Source organism: Babylonia areolata, chromosome 9 (genome assembly GCF_041734735.1).
Source record: "Babylonia areolata isolate BAREFJ2019XMU chromosome 9, ASM4173473v1, whole genome shotgun sequence".
NCBI lineage: Eukaryota > Metazoa > Mollusca > Gastropoda > Neogastropoda > Buccinidae > Babylonia > Babylonia areolata.
The window spans coordinates 15,816,454-15,843,926 of record NC_134884.1 but is presented as its reverse complement, the minus strand read 5'-3'; the positions used below and the strand labels follow the sequence as shown (position 1 = coordinate 15,843,926).

Sequence of the window (27,473 nt, the reverse complement as noted above, 5' to 3'; positions counted from 1 at the left end):
TGATGCCACTTTCTTTAAACATTATGTGGCGCAGCGTATATGGATCAGTTAGCACGCGTAGGCGCTTCCTTCAAACTGATAAAAGACGCGTTCTTGAAAGACAGAGAGAGAGAAAGAGAGAGAGACAGAGAGAGAGAGAATAATTCCGCGAGCCATCTTTCAAATCAGAAAGTTCAGAGAGGTTCCCTGGAGCGTATAAAGTAGTAATTTACATGAAAGCACAGGAAGCATAATAGTTTGCGCTTGGCGGCCCGTGTATGCAAATGGTGACAATCCCATGAATGATCACACGCTCCACTGAAGATTGGCTCTGGCCAGAAGGGCACAGCCACATACTTCTGCACTTGGATCCAGTACGAAACACGGGGCTTCAGCGCAGGGGCGTGTGCCCGCGCGAATGTACATAGACACGCGCGTTTGTGTACGCGCGTGTGTATGTAGCCGAGACACCGCCCATGTGTGATGTAGCACACGGTTGTACGAAAGCAGGAAAAATGTATTGTGTATGATTGTTTATCATTTATATAATTACACAGAGAAATCTGTTGTGACAAAAAGAGTAATATAATTACGTATGTAGGCTCACGCTTGCTCTCTAACTATCTATAAGTTAGATTTGTTCATGTCTTCAAGCAATATCAATAACGTACATAAAAATCAGTGTTATTATATAAGGCATTCGAATTAAGAGAAATTGCTACTTCGTAAACCGGAAACAATGAACGTTTTATTGTCTATAGTTGCATTTATTTATGTGTGTTCATTGAGTTGTATTATGCTTACGTACACTCTTTCACTCGGGCTGTGGCCTGATTGTGAGTAAATTATTCCAGTTCTAACTCCAATTCCAATTCCAATTCTCTCTCTCTCTCTCTCTCTCTCTCTCTCTCTCTCTCTCTCTCTCTCTCTCTCTCCCTCCCTCTCTCTCCTGCCTCTCTCTCTCTCTCTCTGTCTCTCTTCGAAAGCATATTTATTGGAATACCTTCTCAAACTCATAAACTTAAACACCTCAAACCCCATCACCAACCCCTCCCCACCGAAAAAAAGAAAGAAAGAAATAAACAAAAATGTGTGTCCGCACTGAAACAGCCGAGTCACTGATGACTACTCAGAAAGCTACAACATTAATGAACATTTTATTTTTGCCAGCCAGGAAAGCGATAAGTAGACTGGGGTTCCTTCCATTCGGCTTCTGCTTTCTTCCCCCCCCCACACTCTCCGCGGAAGATTTTACCGCGTCCTGGGCTGTTTGACTCTGGGTTTCCAAAGAGAGGTGTGTGTTGTGTTATAGAACCATAAAATGAACGCCTTGAGTGTGGACCACCCAGTAAACGGTTAATGATAGACCACAAACTGGGTACGTTGAACTGTCTGCATAAACGTGAAATCTCTACCGAGAGAAAGGTCGAAAAACTAGGGAGTTTCTCTTCATCTCAGATGGTCAGTATTTTTTTTTTCCTTAAAGTCGTCTCCGTGGATATTTCAACGTTTTACGTGGGAATTTATGAAGGCGCCAGCTTGTGTGTGTGTGTGTGTGTGTGTGTGTGTGTGTGTGTATGCGTGTGTGTGTATGCGTGTGTGTGTGAACACGTGTGCCAGTGGGTGTGTGCTTGTGAACGTGTGCGCTCCGCTTGTGTGATTGCGTGACTCTGTATGCACTCACTGACGAGAGAGAGACGGATAAAGATAGAGAGTCTGTGTGTCAGTTAAGCAATGGGAGAGACTTAATTGGTACCTTTCGTATCACACGCATATCGCTCTGTCCCGCGTTTTTCGTTAGATATTTTGCGTATGCTGAACCTGTATGGAGATCTACTGGTTGACTCCGTCGCTTCCGCAAGAGGTGTATGTGTGTGTTTTAGAAACATAATAAAATGAACACCCCTGGAGTGGGGGAAGGGGGGGGGGTCGTTAAACACTTGGTGCCAGACCACAAAACGGGGTACGATGAACTGTTTGCACAAGGGTGTAATCTTTTCTTGGAGGGGAGAGAGGGGGAGAAAGTACGACGAGTGGGGTGGCCATTTGTCGGAATGAGTTTTTCTTCAATCATCTTGGGGTATCACTCTTTTTATTGCAGTGTTTTCATGGTTATTTCAACGTTTCTCCTCCCTCTTCCTCCCCCCCCCCCTCTCTCTCTCACTGTGTGTGTGTTTGTGTGTGTGTATGTGTGTTCATGTGTGTGTGTTTGTGCGTGTGCGAGCGTGCAGACGGATATGCACGCATGAGTTTGTACGCGTGCATAAAGAGCAAAAAAACCCAACTCTATGAGCATGTGCATCTGTATAGACGAGTGAGAGAGAGAAGTGGAGAGAGAGAGGGGGGGGGGAGAGAGAGAGAGAAGTGGAGAGAGAGAGGAGGGAGAGAGAAAAATAGGTAAGTGGAGAGACATGGGGGGAGAGAAAGAGAGAAAAGTGAAGAGAGAGAGGGGGAAGAGACAGACAGAAGTGGAGAGAGGGGGGAGAAAGAGAAAGAAGAGAGAGAAAGAGAGAAGTGGAAAGAGAGAGATAAGTTCAGAGAGAGAGAGAGAGAGAGAGAGAGAAAAGTGGAAAAAGAGTGGAATGAGAAAGAGAGAAGTTTGCCTTTTTTCTGGGGGAAGGGGGTGGGGGGCAGTGGAAGGTACGTGATGAGGGGGATAGCCTGAGACAGAGAGTAATTGAGGAAGTGAGACAGAGGCACAGAGACTGACAAAAATCATATTTATTCATGAAGCTGATGTCACACTGTTTCCAGAGCATTGTTCATCAGCTGCCTGTTCACGTGTGTGAGAGTGACACACAGAGAGGTGGAAAGAGACAGACAGCCAGACACAGAGAGAGAGAGAACTCAGAACTCAAAAAGGTGTTGTTTTTATTCAAGGATTAAGATGTTAGGCATGGCCCATTGTTCCAATCAGTCCTCGCCAATCCACATCAATTACAAACAGCGCACACGTTAATAAAGGGGAAAAGTCTCCATGCAGAAGGGCATACATGATGAAGAATGCACACATTTCCCTACGTTCTGTCATGATCATGACAAATGCACAAGTAATATTATTGCTGATGGTAGTAGTCGTTAAACCAGCCTAGGCCACGCCATACCCCTCCTGGCTGGAATGTACCCCTTGTGTACACTTCGCTCACCCAATTAGTCTGTAACATTTTTGTCATTGATGATACTAATGATAATGGAAATTTCTTAAGCGCCTCCAAATGCTGAAGAAGCTTTACAATGATTGGAAAAAAACGTAATATGAAAGGAACTGATATGATTCGGTGTATTGCACAAAACTTGTTCACAAACATGTACAAAAGCTTCTTTCTTTTGTTTTAAATCAACATGAACCATCCAGCAATTTCAGAGTGCAATTGACTCAAATAAGAAGTAATAACGTATACCACACTCAGCGCACGCGCGCGCGCGCACACACACACACATACGCACTCACGCACACACACACACACACGCACTGACGCACGCACGTACACACACACACACATATGATTGCGCACCGCCCTACTCCCTTACACACACACACACACACACACACACACACACACACACACACACACGTGCGACTTTTTTCTCCTCCCCAGCAGTTTTTCCCCTCTCTTCGTTTAACACCGCCGATAATGAAAAGACGTTACACCGCATACCGGGTTCAAGTCTCCCAGGATGATGGAGGCAGTTCGATGAGCCATGACTTGATGTGTTCTGATGGAGATTATACCCGCCAGCGGAGACCTCTTTCGTGGCCTGAGTTATTCCCCTTGACAGGCATCAGCGGTGCTCAAAACATTATGTGCACAATGAACACGGAAATACGCATGTTGTCGGTTTATTATTATTATTTTTTGTTGCTGTTGCTGCAGGAGGATGGTGGCATATTGGTCAAGACGCTTATCTGCCAATATAGTGTCAGTGAGGGTCTGGGTTCGATTCCCGCACTCGCCCTTTCTCCCAAGTTTGACTAGAAAAATCAAACTGAGCGTCCTGTCATTCGGTGAGACGATATACCGAGGTCCTTGTGTGCAGCACGCATTTGGAGCACTGAAAAAGAACCCATATGGCAACAAAAAGTGTTGTCTGGCAAAATTCCGCTAAAAGAAATCTACTCTGATAGGTGCATAGGTGTACATGCATGCACTCAAGGGCTGAATAGCGCGCCGGGCTATGCTGCTGTCAGGTATCAGCCAGGAAGATGTGGTATAGCGTTTACAGACGTGGTGACGCCTCGTTGAGAAACTGAACCTGTTGTTGTTGCTGTTGTTGTTCTCTCTCTCTCTCTCTCTCTCTCTCTCTCTCTCTCTCTCTCTCTATATATATATATATATATATATATATATATATATATCTGTGTGTGTGTCTCTCTCTCTGTCTCTCTCTCTCTCTCTTCCGTGAAGGTGTTTTTATTGTATCCATCAGAATGCTGAGGTAGGGAAAAAAATAGGGGGGGCGGGGGGGGGGGGGGGGGAGAAGAGTCGAGGGATAGGAGGGCTGGGGGTGGAGGGGGGGGGGTGAGGTGAGGGGTTTATTATTTTCTTACGCATGATTACGCTCTTTCCAGTTATTGATCAGACTCATCTTTTTTTTTTTCGTTTGAAATTATTAGTGCTTACGGAGGATTCGCCGTCAACTTTTTTCACTCCACTGCTGTTGCACGTGCTCGTGCACACAGACAGGTAATATCAGACAGGCACAATGCACACACTGACTCTGTCTCTGTCTCTGTCTGTCTGTATGTCTGTCTGTCTGTCTGTCTGTCTGTCTGTCTCTCTCTCTCTCTCTCTCTCTCTCTCTCTCTCAATCTCTCTCTGTTGTTTTAGACAGGACAAGACGTGTATGTTTCGGGAAACCTCTTGAGGGCGCAGGAAAATGTTACATATTTCATGTAACGAATACAAATATGAACAGCATTTGGTATTGTTATTCGCAATCCTTTACCACTGGCTATACCAACTGTTCAGTTAATATATACACGATACATACATTTTGGAGGAAGAACTGAAAGGAAAAAGAAGAAAAAAATATGTAGCAAACACGAGATACAGCATTGCACAATGGTACACGTGTCAGAAGTGAATCGATGTTTATTTACCACCAAAGCTGGTTTATCAAAGATAAGCAGCATGATTGTGACTGAGCATCTTTTGGTGATAGCACCGTGCCATAGTGACAGAGAGTGCGATAAGTGGCTGACCCTGTTTGTGTATGTTAGAAATATGTGTGGATGAACAGAAGGAAGGAAGGAAGTATGTGTAACGGCCCGTCATACATGCTGGTAACTGAAAACATAAAGTTGAAGTGTCAAAATTCACGTTTGAATTAAAACATAAATAAACAAACAAAATAAATAGATAAATAGACAGATATATAAAATGTTCTATTTTATTAAAAAATTGGGGAACTGTCAATGAAGAACTATTTTAACCCAGTGTAGTTGTATGTTTATCAGTCTTTTACTCAGGTGAATGCTAGAACTGGGGCGGCTGTCCTCATTGATCAGGCTGTAGACAGGTGAGAGCATCAGGTAAGGTGAAGCAGTGGGGTGCGCCATATGTCTGTGGATCCGGTGCCAGTGTTGGTTCAGACCGGGTGGTGTTAGTGGTGTTACCCTCTTCAGGCAGGGTGGCCCAAGGGAACCTCCTGTCGCGGTGGGCTCCCCGAAGAATGGGGACTAATGATCCGTGAACGATGCTGCCAATTCACCCGTCCTGTCCTGGTCTGGTTGAGAGAGAAAGGGCAATGTTGTGTGTTGGAGTTCAGTGAGAGAGAGAGAGAGAGAGTGTGTGTGTGTGTGTGTGTGTGTGTGTGTGTGTGCGCGTGTGTGTCCCCGCGCGTGCGTGTGTGTAAGGCCTTTGGCCCATACAAAATGAGTTCAATACATTGAATTAAGTACTGAATACCCCCGAATATTTTTATCGCACAGTGCTGCTTCTTTTCTGGTTGAATATGCTTTGAATGCAAATTTAACGATGTGATGTGATGTGTGTGTGTGTGTGTGTGTGTGTGTGTGTGTGTGTGTGTGTGTGTGTGTGCCTGTGAGGGCGCACAACAGCTGAAGTCAGCTTTGGTCTGTACTGTCCCCTGTCCATGTTTATTCACATTCTGGTTGTTTTCAAAACGTGAGTTTCTGCGGCCTTTCAAGCCCTGCCCCCGCAGCGACCTTATTTCCAGCTCCCGTCCACTTCCGTGCCTTTGGACTTGGGTGTCGGCAGAGTGAAGGCAGCTGTCGTTATGTGGATGATGTGACCATCTGCAGTCCACCGGATCTGTTCAGTCTGTTTATTTCTTTGTTTGTTTGTTTGTTTGTTTTGCCCCTCGCAAAGAAGGTTCTTTACTTCCAAAACATGTACGTTATAATCAAAATCAAAAGTAAATTACATTGCAAGCTTACAAATTGCATATATCTATACATATAACCCTGCATATAATAATAATAATAATAATAATAATGATTCAACACGCGGGTGGTGTGTTGCGCGTGTTGAATCATTACATGCATGACTGAACACCGCCGAAATGACTCTGCAGTAAAAATGCATGATCTGTTCTGTGAGTGACCATATGGCTACCGACATTGATAGTTACCCGTGACAGGCTGGCACTCTGATAGCGAAAAAAAAAACAAATGAGCCTTCGTGTAGTTATGTATGGGAAGGGGCAAAGGGAGTGGATATCACACCACATGAAATAAAATCATGTTGCTTATTGGTCAGTCGACCTCAGCAGGGCCATTTTAGGGCCCGTCAGTTCTTTTAACTCTTTCACTGCCAAACTCGCATTTATGCAGCAGCTACGTAGAGGACCCATGTCACTGAATGGTGACTAGATCATGGGTCTGTTATCCATGAACCTACTGCTCTTTCTGTTCGATGGTAAAATTGGCCATATTTTCCACACATTACAGGGAGAACTGAACCTCCAGCTAGTCTTAGACACCGCATTTTCTGTCTTTTTAGCACAAGGGAATTTTGCACCCTAAATGGACTGAGAGTGGAAGGTTTAAAACCAATGGAAAAGTAAAACCACAGCAACGGTACAGGGGGAGATTACAAATACTACTACTACTACTACTACTACTAATAATAATAATAATAAAGACAGCAAACAACGCAGCAAACAACTGTCTCAACCGTCCGAAGCTTGAGTCTGTTGTGGACTTTAATTTAATAAACACTACCACTCGAAAACACATTCTTTGCAGTGAGATCACCCTCAACAACATAGTCCACATACGCGTAAATATTTTCCCCGTATCTGTTTTTGAAGCACCTTCATATCTAAAACGCGCAACTGTTTTGTCTCACCGATGGTAACATATATAAGGACCTGACTCCGTTATCTGCAGGAATTTTGCGGTTATGATAATTATTAGAGGGGGCGGGGTGGGGGCGGGCGGCGGGAGGAAGTTTGCCCACAGTGCTCAGAACAATTTAAATGGACAGGAATAGGGCGTGTCTGATTCCGAGAAGGCAATGTGTGGAGCTCTTGCCGAGAACAGGAAGAGTCTAGGAGTGGAAGTAAACACGAGAGAGAGAGAGAGAGAGAGAGAGAGAGGACGGAAGGAGGGAACGAATGGTTAAGCCATGCATGCCATATTTTCTCCAGTTCATGTATACTTGTGCAGCATTAGCTAAGGGTTAAACCAAAAGAATCGTTTAAATTGAAGAGTTCTTGTCAATGTTTCCTCGTGAGTTTCGGATTGAAGGTGTCAATGCTTGTGGACAGATCCATGCACGCTACACCATATCTGCTTGGGGGGGGGGGGGGGAGCAGATGCCTGAACTCCGCATTACCCATGTCGCCGATCAGACTTTTAGAACCTTTCTTTGTTTTGGTGTAAAACATTAACATAGAGATGAAGTAAAACAAACAAAATTAAAAATTAAGTAATTGTGTTTAGACATAGCGAAGGGATAGATATGTTGAAGGCATATGATTGTTGTTGTTTTTTTAAACATGAACAGAAATGGGCCACACTCAGTGAACCTCGTGAGAACGGCATTGCTCTCTGTGTTGGTCTTCAGGGCAAAGTGGCGAAAAACCATGCAGACTGCTCCACTTAACCCTCTCTTCCGCTTGGCGTGTATCCTGTGTAGCCAAATCAACATTCTGCAGCAAAATGGTTTTTGTGTTCGTGCTAAAGAAACACGTAATAGGACCATTTCATAAAAAAATAAGATCACACAAATACAATATTTATTGTTCACCCTATCGTTCTTTTTCTTTTCTTTTTTTTCTTTGTTTAATGACTTGTCATAAGCGCGCGTAGAAATGCATACGTATGCGCACGCATAAGATCATGATATTGCAGTTGTTCGCCCTATCGTTCTTTTTCTTCTCTTTTCTTTTTCTTGTTTGTTTGATGTCTAATTGCCATAAGCGCGCGTACAAATGCATATACATGCGCACGCGCCTGAATGCATTCGTTCGCACGCACGCACGCACCCACAAAGAAAGAGAGACAGACAGGTACTCAGTCACTTGACACGTTTCTTTTCTTTGCATGCAGTTTGTCAAAAATGGATAAATAAGTGAAGAAGATAAAACAAACAAACAAACAAAGAACGATGGGAACCAGTGCCATATAAAAACAAAAGGTGCGGATATTTGTATTTGTATTTCTCTTTTTTGTCACAACAGATTTCTCTGTGTGAAATTCGTGCTGCTCACCCCAGGGAGAGCGCGTCGCTACACAGAGAGCGCCACCCATTTTTTTGTATTATTTTCCTGGCTGCAGTTTGATTTGTTTCTCCTATGAAGTGGATTTTTTTTTTTTACAGAATTTTGCCAGGGACAACCCTTTTGTTGCCGTGGGTTCTTTTACGTGCGCTAAGTGCATGTGCACACGGGACCTCGGTTTATCGTCTCATCCGAATTACTTGCGTCCAGACCACCACTCAAGGTCTAGTGGAGGGGGAGAAAATATTGACGACTGAGCCGTGATTCGAACCAGCGCACTCAGGTTCTCTCGCTTCCTAGGCGGACGCGTTACCTCTAGGCGATCACTCCACTCCGTTGAACCTTTCTTAACTCAAATCACACTGTGTTTTTTACAGCACAGCTGACAGCAAGGGGCCATTTCAGGGCTGTGACCCTTGCTTGCCTTGGAAGTCGAGAGATCTTGAAAATTTCTTCTTCTTCTTCTTCGTTCGTGAACTGCAACTCCCACGTTCACTCGTATGTAGACGAGTGGCCTTTTACGTGTATGGCCGTTTTTACCCCGCCATGCAGGCAGCCATTCTCCGTTTTCGGGGGAAATCCTGACAATAACTTTGCCATTAAGAACTCTAACAGGAGAGGGAGGAGGGCGTGGCATATTCATCGTCTGAGGCTTCACACCCTGACTCACGGCACTTAGGTCTCCTTTCCAGTTTGAAGAAAGACACAGGTTTTACAACAGACATTTCCGCGGTTACTCTGGCCAGGTGTTTGTAGTGGGTGCTTGCCTTGATCTGACAGCGGTTTACCGTCGATGCTCTATCACTGTCATTGTCGGTGAATACAGCACCGCCCATCTGCAGCGAAATCCGAGAGAAATTCAGAACTTTCCCTCCCTCGATTTACGATGGATATCTGCTCAGAGCAAAGCACCGCAATCAAACAGGGTCATTAAAATGCGAGGAAATTGTTGTGTTCTTGAAGCCATTTTGTGTCCTCCCTTTAAAAACACCCAGGAAAAAGTTAAGAGGGATGTGATGGCGGAAACATACACACTAAAGTAGACGGATCTAGCGACCCAGACACTTAATGAAAACCCTTCACCTTGATCTTGGGTCTTGACATCCAGGGAGCTCTCAGGTTCACTTTCATGGGTGCCAATGCGTGCGGACTGATCCATATACGCTACACCACATCTGCTTTGAAGAAAACAAAGAATCAGGTGGTTTACCTTAGCATAAACTCAACGGCTGTCAGGTAAGAAAACCTTTGAAACTTGCATATCTGCACGTTTTGTTTCGTTAAAAAAAAATTAGTCAGAAGGTAACGATTTGGTTGAGGAGGTTAAATCTTTGGGAAGACATTGTGATGCATCCGTTTGTCAAATTTCGTCAATTCAGCTTTCAGAAAACGAGTAAGTGTAAATGCATGAACCGTATTTGTTCATAATGGTCAGTAATTTTTAGTAAGTAAATCAGTGATGTTTCCCTTAGTCAAACCCGCATCGAAATCGGTCTGTCAGTTTCCAGTCGACTTTGTGCTGTTCAAAGAACTTTCTTGGTCATAAAACAAATGAATGTGTAAAGAAAAGGTAAGTATGAAGAAGATGGAGTCAAGGATAGATACATTAATGCAAAAGGAAATTTGTCATTCTTGTTCCTTGTGTCTTCCCTAGATCATATTAACAGTCGGGAAACAGGGAGAACAAAAACGAAAAAAATAGACAGACAGACAAAGAGAATTCGACGGAGGGTAAGAACAAAGGTATGTGAGTGACCTACCATGTAACTGTCCCTACCGACCCCAACAGTATACTTTCCACCTGCATGAGAAAGGCACTCCACTCTGCTACAGGTGAGCCGTATCGACAGTGTCGGGAAGTATCAGCGATACAGTGGTCCTTCTGGCGAGGTGCCGGCAAAGCCCCGCGCTTCATCATGTAACGATGGTATGCCGCTTCCTGGCACTTTGTCAAAAAAAAAAAAAAAAAAAAAAAAAAAAAAAAGAAGAAGAAGAAAATACCATCTACTTGAACTATTTTAGGCTGACCACCATGGTCCCAGTTCCCTGACTTAGCAGGCGTCAGATTAGGCCTGTATCAGACGAGTCGTCATTGTCGTCGTCCTCATCGGCTGGATATTTTATTTTTTTAAATTTTTTTTAGTACAGTTCTCACGTACTGGTTTTGTGAATTGTTTTTGTAATAGCCTTTTTCGTGCCGTAATTGTTTTTAACTCCGATGAGGCTTAGTATTCCGCTCTTCTGATCCGCTTACACCTGAACCACCGACAACAAAAAACCAAAGCTAGTATTAATAATAATACTAGTGATACTACTACTACTACTGCTGCTGTTGCCGCTATTGCTACTACTACTACTATTGCTACTACTACTACTGATGTTAATAATAATTATAATAATCCGATTACACCTGAACCAACGACAACAAAAGCCAGAGCCAGTATGAATGATGATGATGATAATTATAAGATGATGATGATAATGATAATGAAATTCGAGCTGCTGTCCCAAGGAACAGTGCATCGCCATAATCTAGCGCCACATTTTTCTTTCCTGCCTGCATGTGCATCGATACTATCAAAGTGTTGTTGTTTTTTCTTACAGAGGTTTGCCGGGGATAACCTTTTTGTTGCCGTGAATTCTTGTACGAGCGCAAATTGCATGCTGCTCACGGGACCTTTTTTTTTTTTGGTGTTGTTGTTGTTGTTGTTTTTCGTCTTATCTGAAAGACTGGCATCCATACGACCACTTAAGATCTAGTCGAGAAGAGAGAGTAAAAGTCCCGATATTTATATGGGAATGGAACCCGTGCACTCGCTTCCGCTGTGGCCACGACTCCACCGTACTGTGTGGGATCACGAATCGCAGTGAATGCTGCGCTCCAAAACTTACCCATCTTCGTGTGTGTGGCCACCTTTAGACGGCGAAGATTACGAGCACAAGCATTTTGGGTATGTCAGGGTTCATTTAGCGCGATTATTAGCCCCGTAGATCAATTACTGCTTTGGCGTACATGATGGTTATTCTTTTCTCCTTTTATTTTTCTTCTTTCTTTCTTCCTTTCTTTCCTTTCTCCTCTTTTTCTTCCTAACCACCCCTCTCTCTCTCTCTCTCTCTCTCTGAGAGATAAAAGAATAAAATGCTATGCACCCTTTTCTTTTCTCTGCTTGTTTTATTCACTACAAATACATAGTAAGCAACTACATTCAGCACTGGTTTATGATATTTAAACAAAAGAAAATACATATATGGGTGCAAAGAAAGGGGTGGTGGATGCGAACACATACATGCGTGGGAAAAGAGGAGAAGACATAATGGATAATCGATGCATTCACTTACGAATGGGATTCAGTTATTCTGCAATGACATACAGACTGCAGACTTGCAACACAGTTTCCAAGGGGACTTATACTGCCAGAACTAAAAGACTATTTGTAGTATATTAATGATGGACACAATTTACTTTCACATTTTTAGTAAATAGATTCAATATATGGGGAGGAAAATTAACGTTTTCTGCAACAATGATTCAGGTAGCAGATGGGAAGAAAGACGTTACTCTAAGAACGTACTAGGCATATATGGTGTCCAGGTGTTCTGAAAATCAGAATATCTTCAATTTATTCGTGCTATGTATTCTTCTATTCTGTACCTATGCTTAAGCTTACGAAGGAATACGCTTGGTGAAGGATTGTTTTTTGTTCATTTTATACTGATACAAATACTGTTTTACTAATAACAAGATAAAGTAAAAAGGAGCATCTGTTCGTATGTTTCGATCAAGTCCAAGAATAACAAGACTTTTCGTCAAGTGCATGATGTAAAACATTTCTACACCTTTCATTCACCACTGCACTAAAGTCCTGCCAGAACTCCTGAGTTACTGGATAAGACCAAAACACATGGTCAATGCTATCTTTGACAGCATTGCAAAAATTACACATGTTATCATCTAACAATCCCATTTCTTTCAAAATTACATTTGTCTGAATACACCTATGGATAATCCTCATTTAAAACCATTTCATTTTTGCATTAGAAAGTTTATGTAAGTACAGAAAGCAATTCTTCCAGTCGTTTTCAACATCAACTTTTTCATCCCATTTTGCACAACATTTAGGTGCGATATTATTATTGATGAGAGAGTCATAGTACAGTCTGGTTCCCTCAACAGAGTGTTGAACTTATGCATTTATTGTTATCTACTCTGATCTTAGTCTTTTATTATCATTATCATTATTATTATCGTTATCATTATTGTTATTATTGTTATCATTATTGTTATCATTATTGTTCTTATTTGCTTGCTTGTTGAATTTCTTTGCCCTGATGGCCGGATGAAAAAAAAAGCTTGTCCTTGCTTATTCCACTTACCTCATTAAAGAAAAAAAATCATTCTCATTCATTATCTCTCACTCTCTCTCTCTGTCTCTCTCTCTCTCTCTCTCTCTGTCTGTCTCTCATACACACACACACACACACACACACACACACACACATACACACACACACACAAAAGCCGTGGCTGATTACCAGGTCATAGCACATTACATTTCGTCCAGATGCTTAATTACAAGCACATAGCAGTGCCGGACACAACCGTATGATACTCCTGTCCCTTATTTATTCATTTATCTATATCAGACTTAAAGCGTGTATGTGTGTGTGTGTGTGTGTGTGTGTGTGTGTGTGTGTGTGTGTGTGTGTGTGTGTGTGTTATTGGCGCTCTACTCGGATAGACGGACAAGATACGTTTTTGCTGACGGGTGATCGGTGTGCCAGATCGATCTTTATTTATTTGTTCATTTACTTATTTATTCATTTATCTATGTATTTATTTGTTTATTTATTTATCTGTTTAGTTATTTAGTTATTTTTCCTTCTATTTATGTATTCATTTATTCATTAATTTTATCTATTCGGTTGGCCGGTTGGTTGTTTATTCAATTATTTACATATTTATTAATTTAATCTTTTTGTTTCCGTATGTAATCATTCATGTAATTGTTTATTCTATTATTCATATATTTATCTGTTTATCCAATCATTTATTTATTTCTTTATTCGTTCGTTTAAGTGTTTCAAGTGTATCTTTATCGTTTCTCTTGTACCATCAATGGATTTTATTCGGATTTTTTTTAAAGCTGCTTCGCCTTGCCATGATGCATCGGCCTTGCCCTCCCCTGTCCTTGTGTTTCATCTATTAATTAATTAATTTTTTTTTGTTTATTCAATTATGTATTTATTTATGTATCTCTCTATCTATCTATCTATCTATCTATATGTTTATTTACTTATGTATTTATACATTTAAGTGTTTCAGGTGTATCTTTACATTTCTCTTGCAGTATCAATGGGTTTTACTCGGAAATTTGATATATACATATATATATATATATATATATTTTTTTTTAAAGCTGCATTGCCTTGCCTTGCCATAATGCCCCGTCCTTGACCCTGACCCTGACCCTGACCCTGACCCTGTCCTTACGCTTGTCCTGACCCTGTTGTTTCAGATCTACGACGGGTTCGGGGAGGCGGCGCCCTCCATGGAGCTGGAGCGTTTCCGGCGGCCTGTGCTGGTGTCCAAGTCCAACACTCTGGTGCTCGTCTTCAGCACCGGCGTCAGCAAGCGCCAGTGCTGCTACCACTCAGGCTTCAAGGCCGCCTACGAGTTCGTGTCTGGTGCGTTCGGCTGTTTTTGTTTTCCTCGTTTGGGTTTCTTTAGGGGATTTTGGTTGGGTGGTTGGGGGGGTGACTCTGTTTGTGTGTGTGTGTGCGTGCGTGCGTACGTACGTGCGTGCGTGCGTGTGTGTGTGTGTATGTGTATCTGTCTCTCCGTCTGTCTGTCTGTTTGGATGTCTCTTTTTTCCTATCTGTCTGTCTCTGTTTCTTTTTCTCTGTCTGTCTGTCTCTCTCTCTCTCTTCCCCCCCCCCTCTCTCTCTCTCTTACCGAGCACGAAGATTGTTTTTTTTTTATTCTCTTTCTCCCCGTTCCATTAAATATATGTATGGTATTGTAACTGATGTAGATTAGCAAGGACAGATTGTAAGAACTGGCCATGCCTCTCTCTCTCTCTCTCTGTTTGTCTCTGTCTCTCTCTCTCTGTCTCTCTCTCTCTTCTGTCTCTCTCTCTGTTTGTCTGTCTCTCCCTCTCTCTGTGTCTCTCTATCTCTTTATGTGTGTGTGTGTGTGTGTGTGTGTGTGTGTGTTGTTTGTCTCTCTGTCTGTCGCGCGCATTACCTCCCACCCTCCTTCTCGCAGCCTTCAAATCTCCATCTCCTCCTCCGCCCCCATGTCTTGTCATATTTGTCCCCCCCCCCCCCCCTGCTGCATGGCAAGACAAGACAAGACAAGGAAAACCCGTGGGGGTACCTGAAAATGTTAGGTATTTCACGTAACTCATGCAAAATATGAACCATACGTGACATTGTTCTTCACAATCACTTGGAAAGGGTCATACCTACGCTTCCGTCAGCAGGTGATACATCTGGATGGGGAAGGGTGGGGGTGCGGGGGGTGGGGGGTTAGAGAGAAACAGCACCCATGCATTCTTCTTCTTCTTCTTCTTCTTCTTCTTCTTCTTCACCATCTTCTTCTTCATCATCTTCTTCTCTTTTCCCATAACTCTGTGAAGAGTCATTGGGGCGCCGCACAGAAGAACTGTCTAACCAGATTCCTCCAGGTCTGTTGGTTGTGTGTCAAAGCCTGGGCCTCTGCAAATTGCTTTCCCGTCCATTTTGCATTGTTGTCAGTCCATCGACTTTTGTTGTTTGTTTTTTTGTTTTTGCTTGTTTTGTTTGTTCGGTTGGATGGTTGTTGTTTTCTGTCTTCAACCTCCCTCCCCCTCCCCTCCCGTCTCCTTCCCTCTCCTGGAGGATTGATTTAGCAAGTCCATTTGGATCCAGTGGCGTTGCTAAACTATATATATATATATATATATATATATATATATATATATATATATATATATATATATATATATATATATATATATGCACTAGCTTACTTACTGCTTACTGGTCCCATAACACGCCCGGTTCATAGGAGCGCTGTACGATGGGTCGCAGAACAGGAAGCCTCCACCTGTATTGTCCCGGTCATTGGCAAGCGCCAGAGCTTGGGCGAATGTGGTTTTTATTTTCCGGTCCACTCAAGGATGTTATATGTCCACTTTTTTTTTCTTTTTCATTACTTTTACGTCCCCTTCTGCTTTTTCCTTGAACTGTTCCTTGGAGGGTGGTCTTGAAGACACCCCCCCCCCTCGCCCCCACGCCCTCCCCGTAAGATCTTGTCGCAGTAGCAATATACCAAAATTAATTATTGTCATAGTTGACGACATACCATTCCTGTGCTGCACAGACGACTCGTGGCCGCAGAAGCCCATCACGGACTGCAGCGCCTTCTACTCCATGCAGGGAGGTGGGATGATCGACTTCACGGGAGCCACCACCGCCCCCTCCCTCTACGACTGCGTCTGGCTCATCAAGCGCCACAGCAGCGACAACCGGGCAGACGGTGTGGTCCTCCGGCTGACAGAGGTCCTCCTGGGGGATGGTGAGTGTGGGGGGAGGGGGAAGGTGGTGGTGTGTGTGTGTGTCTGTGTCTGTGTGTAGGAGAGGGTGTTGAAGTGAAGTGCTGTGAGTAAGTTGTGCGGGCGTTGGGGTATGGAAAGGGCGCGTGGGCGAGGGTAGGAGGAGGGAATGAAGAAAATGGGAGGGAGCTGACATCGGAAAGTTTGCTTTTTCGGGAATTTGATGTAACGTGTGTGTGTGTGGTGTGTGTGTCTATGTGTGTGTGTGTGTGTCTGTGTGTACGTATGTGTGTGAGCATACTTGCGTGTCCAATATAATATTTTCTTTTTCGTGACTTGAAAACAATATCAACAACAACGTTTTGTTTGGGAAAGTGTCTCTGAATAGTCTGGCATTTTAGCAATGATATCAAAATCATCAAACCGCACATACCCGCACCATCACACGACACCCCTATCTCTGTCTCCTTCACCCCTCCCTTCACCACGCCGCTCCCACCCAAATTCACCTCCCCCACCATCCCTCGTCCACCCCCACCCCCACCCGAAGCCAGCTTGACCAAAAAGTGAAAACGAAAACGACACGTAAAAGAAATTTCTTGGAAAAGATGATCGGACCTGAATGTTTCAGTTTCTTATGGAGGCGTCACTGTGTGAAAAATCATATACACTAAACCACATCTGCTGGGCAGATGCCCGAACAGCTGCCTATCCCAACACGCTTAGTCAGGCCTTGAGTGCATGCATGTATATCTTTGTGAACCTATCAGAGTGGATTTCTTCACAGAATTACCGCCCAATGACAACATCGTTGCCAAGGGTTCTTTTTCACTGCGCCAAGTGCATATTTCACACTTGACCTCGGACTGTGTGACTGAGTGCTTTTGACATGAATAAAAACATGAAAAAAGTTAAGAATGCATGCTTATCTTTGCGATTCCACCAAATGACGAGATGCTCAGTTTGATTTTCCGGTCAAACCTTGGGGAAAGGGCGAAAGCGGGATTCGAGCCGAGGACCTCGCGGACTCTCTGTATTGGCAGCTCAGCGTCTAATTAATTAACCATTCTGCCACCTTCATCCCCACCGTCCTCGGATCTGGAAGAAGAAGGATGGGTGGTCAAGATTATTTTGCTTGAGATCTACTTTATTTCCTGTGGTTGTCAGCATCAGGAGACGTACTCCTGATCATTTATCTCCCGCCTTCGTATGAGTGGATGGAAATGTTTTTCAACATGTTATATATATATATATTCTCATCCTCTCGGAGTCACATCCAGAGCATAAAAGCAGCAGTGCCAGAAACGGGTCATCAACGTCATGGCAGGCTGACTGATTGCTTCCTCTGTAACCCTTCACATTTTCCTTTTTTTTTCTTCTTCTTTTTCGCAATCGTACACTTCCGTGCACGCACGTGCGCATGCACATGCGTGCGCATTCGTGGCTGCTCCGAAGACGTCCATCCGACCACCGTGACACAAACCGCACGTCATGTATGACCACAACCCCTACACGTCCTCGCCCCGCCCCACCCTGTCTTGGCGCGTGCGTGCGTGCGTGTGTGTGTGTGTGTGTGTGTGTGTGTGTGTGTGTGTGTGTGTGCAGTCTTGTGAAAAGATAAGTTTTTTTCTCCTTCTTTTTCTCGGAGTTTAGAAATAATGATAAATGAAGTGAATAAGAAGGGAAAAATATATATATGTATATAAAAACAAAAGAGTTAAATAAACTAAAACAAAATGAAACAAGTCAGAGGAACCACGTGGGTGCGCGCGCGCGCGTGTGTGTGTGTGAGTGAGTGCGTGCATGTGTTTGCGTGTCTGTGTTTTTGCTGGCTGTTGTTTGACATGAAAGTGACAGTGGTTTCGTGAAAAAAAAATCAGGTAAATAAAATCGCACAAAATAAGATAATAAAATGATGAATTTAAAAGAAAAAAAATTATTATGAAAAAAATAAGAAATACGAAAACGACGAAAGTTGAATCATTGTGTGCTGTTGTGTGACACGGACATGACAGCTGTATCGTGAAGCCCTGCGTGTGGAAACCTCACGTGCTGACGTTTTGACGTCCCCTGGTTTCCTCCCTTGACGGCCTCCGTACCCCCATCTCCCACACACTTTGTTCTTACCCACCCCACCCTCGTCCTCCCCCACCCTTTTGCTGACCATCCCCACTCCTCCTTTCACCTCCACATCCCACCTCTGACCCTCTCCCACCTTTTCTCTCATCCCCAGCCCCCCTTCTCCCCCCCTACCGACTCCCCTAAACTGACCTCCATCCGCATCCCTCTTCTGACTCCCCTCCTTATCTGTCCTCTCACCTCCCCCCCCCCTCCCTCCCATCATCCTGTCACTCCTAGCACGGGGAGACAACAGCAACACGAGCAGAGATGCAGGGCAACTGCACGCACAGTTAATCGTGAGGCCATAGAACAAGGAGAGGTGGACAAAAGAATCTTGGTAAAAGTCGACTTACGTGGAATAAAAGAGGCGACGTTTCGAGCCACAGGCTCTTCTTCTATGAGGCCATAGTCTTCTGCGTTCGAGAGAGAGAGAGAGAGAGAGAGAGAGAGGGGGAGGATGGATTTTAATGCCATTAAGCTGTTCAGCCCAATTCAACAATGCGACACGAGAAACATAAATAAGCGCGACGCGATGTCACTGACATGAAGACCTGGCAATGTTTTGCTTTGTTTTCAGTGTACAATTATGAAAAAGAGAGAGAGAGAGAGAGAGAGAGAGAGAGTCTATTCAAACTCCAGCTGCCAGGAACATGACTGAGGGATTCTGCAAAAAGGCTGACTGCACAGTGTGCGTTGTCATTATTTTCAGTGCTCGCTGTGTTGACCGAAAGTATTCTTTTGACAGGCATATATTACCACACTCTTTTTTTTCTTTTTTTTTGGGGGTGTGTGTGTGTGTGGGGGGGGGGGGGTATTTTGAGGCAAACATTCTGCCGTAGATCTGACTGCCGCCGAGCGTGTTTTGCCAACGCGGTGTGACTTTCACTATCATGGAATAAGTTCGAACGGCGTTTCCCTCAGGCCACAGGGCGGGTTGGAACCATCATCTGTAATACACACACATATAATTATATATATATATATGATTATGGAGTAGGCCAGTGGGAACGTGGGGATCTCCATTTACAGTGATACTGAAAATGTCAATGTGAAATAGAAAGATAGCAGCCAAGCGGGTGTGTACAAATGTTCTTTTCTGCCATGCGGAACAATGCAATATTAAATATGTTGGACCCCAAGTGTTCTGACGGCGAAACAGGCAACTCTACATTTCTTCCCCTTTCGAATGTCGTCAAGAAGGCCAGTAAAACAGTGGAGGGGAAGAAATGGTTTATTGGAAGAAAGTGTGGATATCGTCTAATTTTTATTGTTGTTGTTGTTACTGTTAGTTGTAGTAGTAGTAGTGGTGTTGTTTTTGTTGTTATTGTTGTGATTGTTATTATCATCATTGTTGTTATCAATATTAGTAGCAGTGGTATTGTTGTTACCATTACTGTCATCATCGTTATCATCATCATATAGCTACTTCCATTTGGTGCCATCCAAGTTATCTTTTTTTTCATTCATTTTATTTGTTGTTTTCTTTTTATGTTGGACACGTGCTGCTGCCAACAAGAAAATCTCTGCATTAAAGTATAGACAATAACGGTGTGTTCGTATCGTAATTGAAATTTTTTAAGTCTAACGACATAGAATTATATTTTCTGCACTATTGTCGAGCGACGATCCTCGCTTGCGGGCAGCCTATCGCGAAGTTTTCCCCTTGTTATACACAAAGCTCGGTAGAAGAGAGAGTATTGCAAATACCCATATGTGTAAGCCATTGCACTCATATGGTGCAGAAATTATCATTATGATCAAAGACAGAGTATTGCGAATATCCATGTGTGTAAGCCATTGCACTCAAGTGGTGCAGAAACCACCATCATGATCATGGTCACTGTGCAGGGTGGCTGCAGTACGGCCGGATGAACACGCTGGACATTCACCACGGCACCACGTCCGAGGCGCCGCTCATGTACCGCTACACGGCGCGCAACCTGACGCACGCCTCCCCCTCCTATTTCGCCACCGCCGGGCTTTATCTGCGGCTGCGTGGCGGCTTCTACAGCACGGACAAACTGTCCTTCATCTTCACCGCTGTGAAAAACGTCTCGCTTGGTCAGTTGGTTGTGTTGTGTAGGGGGGGGAGAATGGAAGATGAGGAGTGAGGGCTGTCGGTTATTTTATGTGGATGGGTTGATTGAGGGGATGTGTGTGTGATATCTTTCACCTATGCTAATGACTGTTTAGGTTTCGTTTTAATAAGAAAGAAATATATAAATATAACATATATGTTGTTGCTTTAGTCATATTCATATTATGACACCTCAGCGAGGACCATAGGATTGAAACGTTTTGTTTAAAAAAACCTCACACATGTACTTCTCCCATGTAACAGAACATGGACCAGGAAGTTGAAATACTTCACCATGCCACTGTCCTCGCCTCCCCTCTCTGTCTGCATACACAGCTACGGCATAAAACTACAACAAATGTATATAATTATATATACACAGAGTGAGAGAGAGAGAGAGAGCGCAAGAACGCAAGAGCGCAATAATTTTATTGTATGAAACATATGACCCGTTACAACTGATCATGCTGACAATGCTAGAGTGAACTGTTGTTGCAGTATACTATAAATATAATCAACAATGTCAACTTAATCTTTTTAAAAGTAACAATAATAAATGATAAAAATAAATGTTTAAAAAATCAAGAAAAGGGGAAAAAGCATTAACGACATCGGTTTGCATGATAAAACATATCTGCGAAGGTCATGGAGGCAGTGCCCGTCTTGCATAAAACGCTGAGAGAGAGAGAGAGAGAGAGAGAGAGAGAGAGAGAGAGAGAGAGCACAGCCGTGTTACGTAGTCCCAGACCTAAATGGACCTCTATAGCAGCATTGTCATCATCGTCATCGCCATCCTCCTCCTTTTTCTATCAACATACAATTTATCACATTCTGTCGTAAACGATAAAGAAATAGACTTGTTGTTTTCATCTTTATAGAGAGAGAGATAGACAGATATATAGAGGGAGGGAGAGAGGGAAGGAGAGAGAGAGTGTGTGTGTGTGTGTGTGTACAGAGAGGTGGAGAGAGAGAGTGGGGGGGGAGGCGGGATGGAGGGGGCGGGGGGTTCTGTTAAGACATTTTCAAATTATTCGCTTCTGCCAAAGACCACCAATTATATCCTGGTACTGCTGGATAATTAACTGATTAAACTTCCTGCCTCCTCCACTGACATGACGTGATAATACCTCTTGGCAGTGCTTCGTGTCCGACAATCACGAGGTAGTGCCACTGTCCGGTTTGGCGTGGACTGAAATGTCTTTGGCGTCCCATTGTGGGTGTGTCTGGGCGTCTCCAGTGAGGGCAGGGAAACTGCCCGGGCATTTGGGATACTGCAGCTGCTGCCTTCCTCTTTTCGCCCACATCGGCGATACTTCTGCTGCGGTGGCTCACTTCATAAAGCTGTCGTGTGCAAGCTTTGTGAGTGCACGGTCTTAATCTTGTGCACACTCTTCTAACTACTTTGGGAGGGTACCAGTTCATGCATTGTTGGCCTTGACACGATAGCTTCGGTTTCTCAAGGAGGTTTCACTGCGTTCGGACAAATCCATACTCGCTACACCACATCTGCCAGGCAAATGCCTAACAGCAATGTAACCCAACGCGCTTAGCAGGCCTTGAGTGCATGCATGTACATTTGTGTGCCTGCCAGAGTGGATTTATTCCAAGATATTTTTTGCCAGAAGACAACCCTTTTGTTGCCAAGGGTTCTTTTTAAGTGCGTCAAATGCGTGCTGCACACGGAACCTTGGTTTATCGTCTCATCTGAATGACTAGACGCTCAGTTTGACTGTCATTTCAATCAAATTAGGGAGAGAGGTGGAGAGTGGGAATTGAACCCAGATCCCCAAGGACACGGTGTTGGCAGATGAGCATCTTATGCATACTGTCACCTTCCTCCATATTGACATGACGGCAGTGCCACATTGCTTCCCCTGTATTCTTTCGTTTCGAAGACGGTAAAGTGGTAATTGGTTAATAACAGTGTGATATATACACTCAACATTTTTTCGGCTGCACTCTTACATTGGAGCATTCGAAAGGGTAATAAATATAGAGTATGATATTGACAAGGTTATTTAAACCAATATTTACAACTTTTTCCGTCTTCGAAACGAAACTGACTGGAAAGAGAAGAAGGGGAGAAATGTGAATATGTTCGACTTGATAACAAAATAATGCAGGCTAATAATGCATGATAATTAATGCACTGTTTTTTGTTTTGTTGTTGTTGTTTCTGATGTTTTTCACCATTGTGTTTTGGTGTTTCAGAAGGAACGGGGTGCCCGGGGCTGTTTGACTACCTGTGTCACAACCTGCTGTGCATTGACCAGGACCTCATGTGTGACGGCATTGACCACTGTGGTGACCAGTCCGATGAGAGCCCCGCCCTCGATTGCTCCATGTCAGGTATGGTATTTTCATATCGTATTGCATTGTATTGCCATGTATTGCACCGTGTTGTATTGTATCTACTCTTTGTCACAACAGATTTATCTGATCGTCTAATATCACTTACAGTGAAAAGATGTTGAACTAAAGAACGAACGAAGATATATCTTTGTAAATCCGGGCTGTTCTGCCCAGGGAGAGCACGTCGCTACGTTGCAGCTCAACCATTTTTTTTCCTTTTGTTTTCTGCATGCAACTGTATTTGTCAGTGTTCCTGTCAAAGTTGACTTCTTTGAAGAATTTTGCCAAGGGCAACTTTTTGTTGCAATGGGGTCTTTTATGTGCGCTGACTGCACTGCTAAACACGGGACATCAGTTTATTGTTATCCAGATGCTTAGCGTTCCAAGGTTTAGTAGAGGGGGAGAAGATGCTGGTGAATGTGGGAAATACATGTATATACCTGGCTCTGTCCGTTACCCCGGGTGCTAGTGTGGTGGTGATGGTGGTCTTTCTGCTGTGTGTATGTACGCATCTGTGTGTGTGTGTGTGTGTGTGTGTGTGTGTGTGTGTGTGTTATGCAGCAGATGTGGTGCAGAGTATATGGATGAGTTCATATGATTTGACACCTTGAAGTCATCCCTTCAAAAATTCTCACTTTTTTTGTCATGCTTTTTTTTCTGCCTTCGATCACTTAGGTTCCCGCGGCTCTGCCGACCTTTATCAGTTTATCAAGTGTGTGTGTGTGTGTTTGTGTGTGTGTGTGTGTGTGTGCGCGTGTGTGTGTTTGCATGAGCGCGTGTGTGTGCGAATGTGACAAGCCTGTGCAGTGTGTGTGTGTGTGTGTGTGTGTGTGTGTGTGAGAGAGAGAGAGAGAGAGAGAGAGAGAGAGAGAGCGCCTCCGAGTGTTTTACTTCATGATTGGACGTGTGCTCCACAGAGTAAGGGAGAGAACTGTGCTGTAATACCACCCGTCACTAATCACCTGTTTTTCCCCTTTACAGCTCTGTGGCGGCTCAGTTTCAAGTGGAGTATGCCATACGTTGGTAAGTATGAAATGTTTATCACTGTTTGTGTGCGAGCGCGCACGTTTGTTTGAGCATTATTGTGGATAATTTAACAGGATAAGAGAAATAAATAAATAAAAATGCAAATCCAGGACAAATATGTAAATGTATTCCTTTGTAATACAACTAGGATACATTCAAAATTTGAAGAACATTCCCTTCAAATCAGTGTGGCCCTTAACTTTTCATGCCTGGTATAATGTTTTTCATTCTGTTTCAAGTGGACAACAACAACAACAACAACTACTACTACTACTAGTAATAAAAGTGTAGTAGTACTAGTATTGCTGTTGTTGTTATGTTCAATTAGCGCATATCCTGCGTCTCTGAGCATCTTTTACCAATATATTTGGCATGAATTAAGGTACGAGAGCATGAAAAACATGAAACATAGAAACTAGATTGTTAATGGGACTGTAATTGACATCGTTCCTCCTAACTGTCACTCTCCCCCCCCCCTCCCCATTCATCTCTCTGAAATTTGATTTATATTCTCACTACTTCACTCTCCCTTCTTTTCCCTACTCTGTATTTTTCTTTCCATGTTTTGTTAACTTTTTTTTTCTTTATTGCTACCTTATTCCTCCTTCCACCCTGACCCCACCCCCCATCTCTCCATGTCCTGTTCTGAGAAAACACCACACCATATCCCTTTCCGTCTTTCTTCCTTCTCTTCTCTGTCTCCCCCTCACTCCTCTCTCTTTCCTGAGTAAACACCACGCCATGTCTTTTCCCTCTTTCTGTCTTTCTCCCTTCATTTCTCTGTCTCCCACTCATTCCTCTCTCCTTCCTGAGAAAAACACCATACCGTGTCTCTTTCCCTCTTTCTGTCTTTCTCCCTTCATTTCTCTGTCTCCCACTCATTCCTCTCTCCTTCCTGAGAAAAACACCATACCGTGTCTCTTTCCCTCTTTCTGTCTTTCTCCCTCCATTTCTCTGTCCCCCTCTCTGTCCTGAGTAGCTACCACGCCATGTCTCTAGCTCTTTCTCCTTTTGTCTCCCACTGTCTCCTGTCTCTGTTCTGATTAAACACTACACCAAGTCTCAGTCCTTCTTTCCCCTTTTCTCTACCACTCTCTGTCCTGAGAAAAGACCATACAGTGTCCCTTTCTCTTTCCCTCTTTTTCCTTTTCTCTCTAGTATTGGGTAGTGTAGCCCTGTTCATGACGGGGACTGGATGTAAACACACACACACACACACACACACACACACACACACACACACACACACACACACCATGATGGTGTCAATGACTCTAAGATAGCACCACAGTGTGCACCATAATGGTGTCTGTGACCCTAAGATAGCACCACAGTGTGCACCATGATGGTGTCTGTGACCCTAAGATAGCACCACAGTGTGCACCATGATGGTGTCTGTGACCCTAAGATAGCACCACAGTGTGCACCATGGTGTCTATGACCCTAAGATAGCACCACAGTGTGCACCATAATGGTGTCTGTGACCCTAAGATAGCACCACAGTGTGCACCATGATGGTGTCTGTGACCCTAAGATAGCACCACAGTGTGCACCATGACCCTAAGATAGCACCACAGTGTGCACCATGATGGTGTCTGTGACCCTAAGATAGCACCACAGTGTGCACCATGGTGTCTGTGACCCTAAGATAGCACCACAGTGTGCACCATGACCCTAAGATAGCACCACAGTGTGCACCATGATGGTGTCTGTGACCCTAAGATAGCACCACAGTGTGTACCATGACCCTAAGATAGCACCACAGTGTGTACCATGACCCTAAGATAGCACCACAGTGTGCACCATGATGGTGTCTGTGACCCTAAGATAGCACGACAGTGTGCACCATGGTGTCTATAACCCTAAGATAGCACCACAGTGTGCACCATGATGGTGTCTGTGACCCTAAGATAGCACCACAGTGTGCACCATGATGGTGTCTATGACCCTAAGATAGCACCACAGTGTGCACCATGACTCTAAGATAGCACCACAGTGTGCACCATGATGGTGTCTGTGACCCTAAGATAGCACCACAGTGTGCACCATGGTGTCTATGACCCTAAGATAGCACCACAGTGTGCACCATGACTCTAAGATAGCACCACAGTGTGCACCATGATGGTGTCTATGACCCTAAGATAGCACCACAGTGTGCACCATGACTCTAAGATAGCACCACAGTGTGCACCATGATGGTGTCTGTGACCCTAAGATAGCACCACAGTGTGCACCATGATGGTGGAGTGCTGTCCTCTTCTCCCCACAGCCGCCGAGCCGCCCGGGGCCAGGACCACGGTGTGTTCGGGCTTCACGTGCCGCGTGGACCGGCGTTGCCTTGCAACCAGCATGGTGTGTGACGGCGTGCAAGACTGCGTGGACGGGGAGGACGAGCAGTCCTGTTGTGAGTTCACCGTGACTCTGTGTGTGTGTGTGTGTGTGTGGTTTTAGTTATATTCTTGACAAAATTTCTGTTTAGGACCCCCACCCCCACTGTTTCGTCTTCTCATTTTCTGTCGTTCTTTCTTCGTTCTCCAACATTTTTTTTCTTAATCTTACTCTTCCTCATCCTTATCTTTGCAAGCGGCTTGTGATGTTTTAAATGTTAAAAATCATAAAACAAATGTTTCTGGTTCACATGAGTTTGCTTTACTCATTGTACGGGTTAGTTGTACTGAGGCTTATCATATTTCGGTTTTTCTTCTCCTCCTGTATATAATGTGCTCACGCTCTTCAGAATGAAAGTTCTCCTTTCTTTTCCTTTCTTTCATCTTTTTTTTTTTTTCCTCGCTGCTTTTGGGTGGGACTGGCAGGTAGAACAGTAAAACAAATGGTTCTCGTCTAAGAGGGGGAGATTATCATGTATCACTCTTGACTGGAAGGTCTGAAAGAGTTGCTGGGTTTGGGGGGGTGGGGGGGGGTGCAGTGTCAGTTTCCCCTGGCAGCTCATTCCAGCCTTTGATGGCATCTCGCAAAGACCACTTTCCGCAGGTGTAAACTCAAAAACAACCCCCTTCTGGATTTTACCCGGGGTCAATGTGGGCTAGCCTCGAATGACAACCGTGGTCACTTAGTGTCTTGTCAAGTTCGATTCCCACGCCCTCCGTGGATGGAAAATACCCTCTGCACACAGTTTGAAATAGCTTCTTCTTCTTCTTCTTAAAGGGGAGGGGGCGTGGGGGGGGCTGTTCTGGGTGAACCTTTACTGACCACTGTCTCCCTCACAACTTTACTGAAGTGAACATGAAGAGCGATGTATTTTGATAGCCTGTATCGACTCTAACTGGTTCAAATTACCGCTGGGAGTCATTTCAAGCTAACCAAGAAGGGCGCCCAGATCCATTACGACAAAGGTAAAAACCCAGCATGGAGAGGTCAGTTGTCATTCGAGGCTGCATTGACCCAGAGGTCGATCTGCACCAGCCAAATTTGACCGCAGGGTAAAGACTAACAGGGGTACTACGAATAGGATGCAGCATGGGTAGTGTGTGCGGCACTGGATGTTGTGGAACTGTGTAAATGACGACTCAAAGGAAGGAAATTAGGTGGACATGCCTTCTCCTATCAGCAGAGGGGATTATGATTATGATATAGATACTTATATAATGCCCATTGGAGTTCATTTGCAAAACAGGCTGCCTACCTGGGTAGAGCCGATTGACAACTGTCACTGGGCGCTCATGGATCGTTTCCTG

At 44.0% G+C, this 27,473-nt stretch overlaps 1 protein-coding gene across 1 annotated transcript in view; it reads left to right on the top strand.

Annotated features, from left to right (window-relative positions):
• LOC143286090 (uncharacterized) overlaps window positions 1-27,473 on the top strand; it is a 321,429-nt gene that overhangs the window by 288,574 nt on the left and 5,382 nt on the right. The window contains exons 7-12 of the mRNA XM_076593674.1: window positions 14,184-14,352; window positions 16,031-16,225; window positions 20,172-20,384; window positions 22,612-22,749; window positions 23,734-23,775; window positions 26,048-26,182. Coding sequence (XP_076449789.1) covers window positions 14,184-14,352; window positions 16,031-16,225; window positions 20,172-20,384; window positions 22,612-22,749; window positions 23,734-23,775; window positions 26,048-26,182 — 892 coding nt within the window. The remainder of the gene's footprint in view (window positions 1-14,183; window positions 14,353-16,030; window positions 16,226-20,171; window positions 20,385-22,611; window positions 22,750-23,733; window positions 23,776-26,047; window positions 26,183-27,473) is intronic.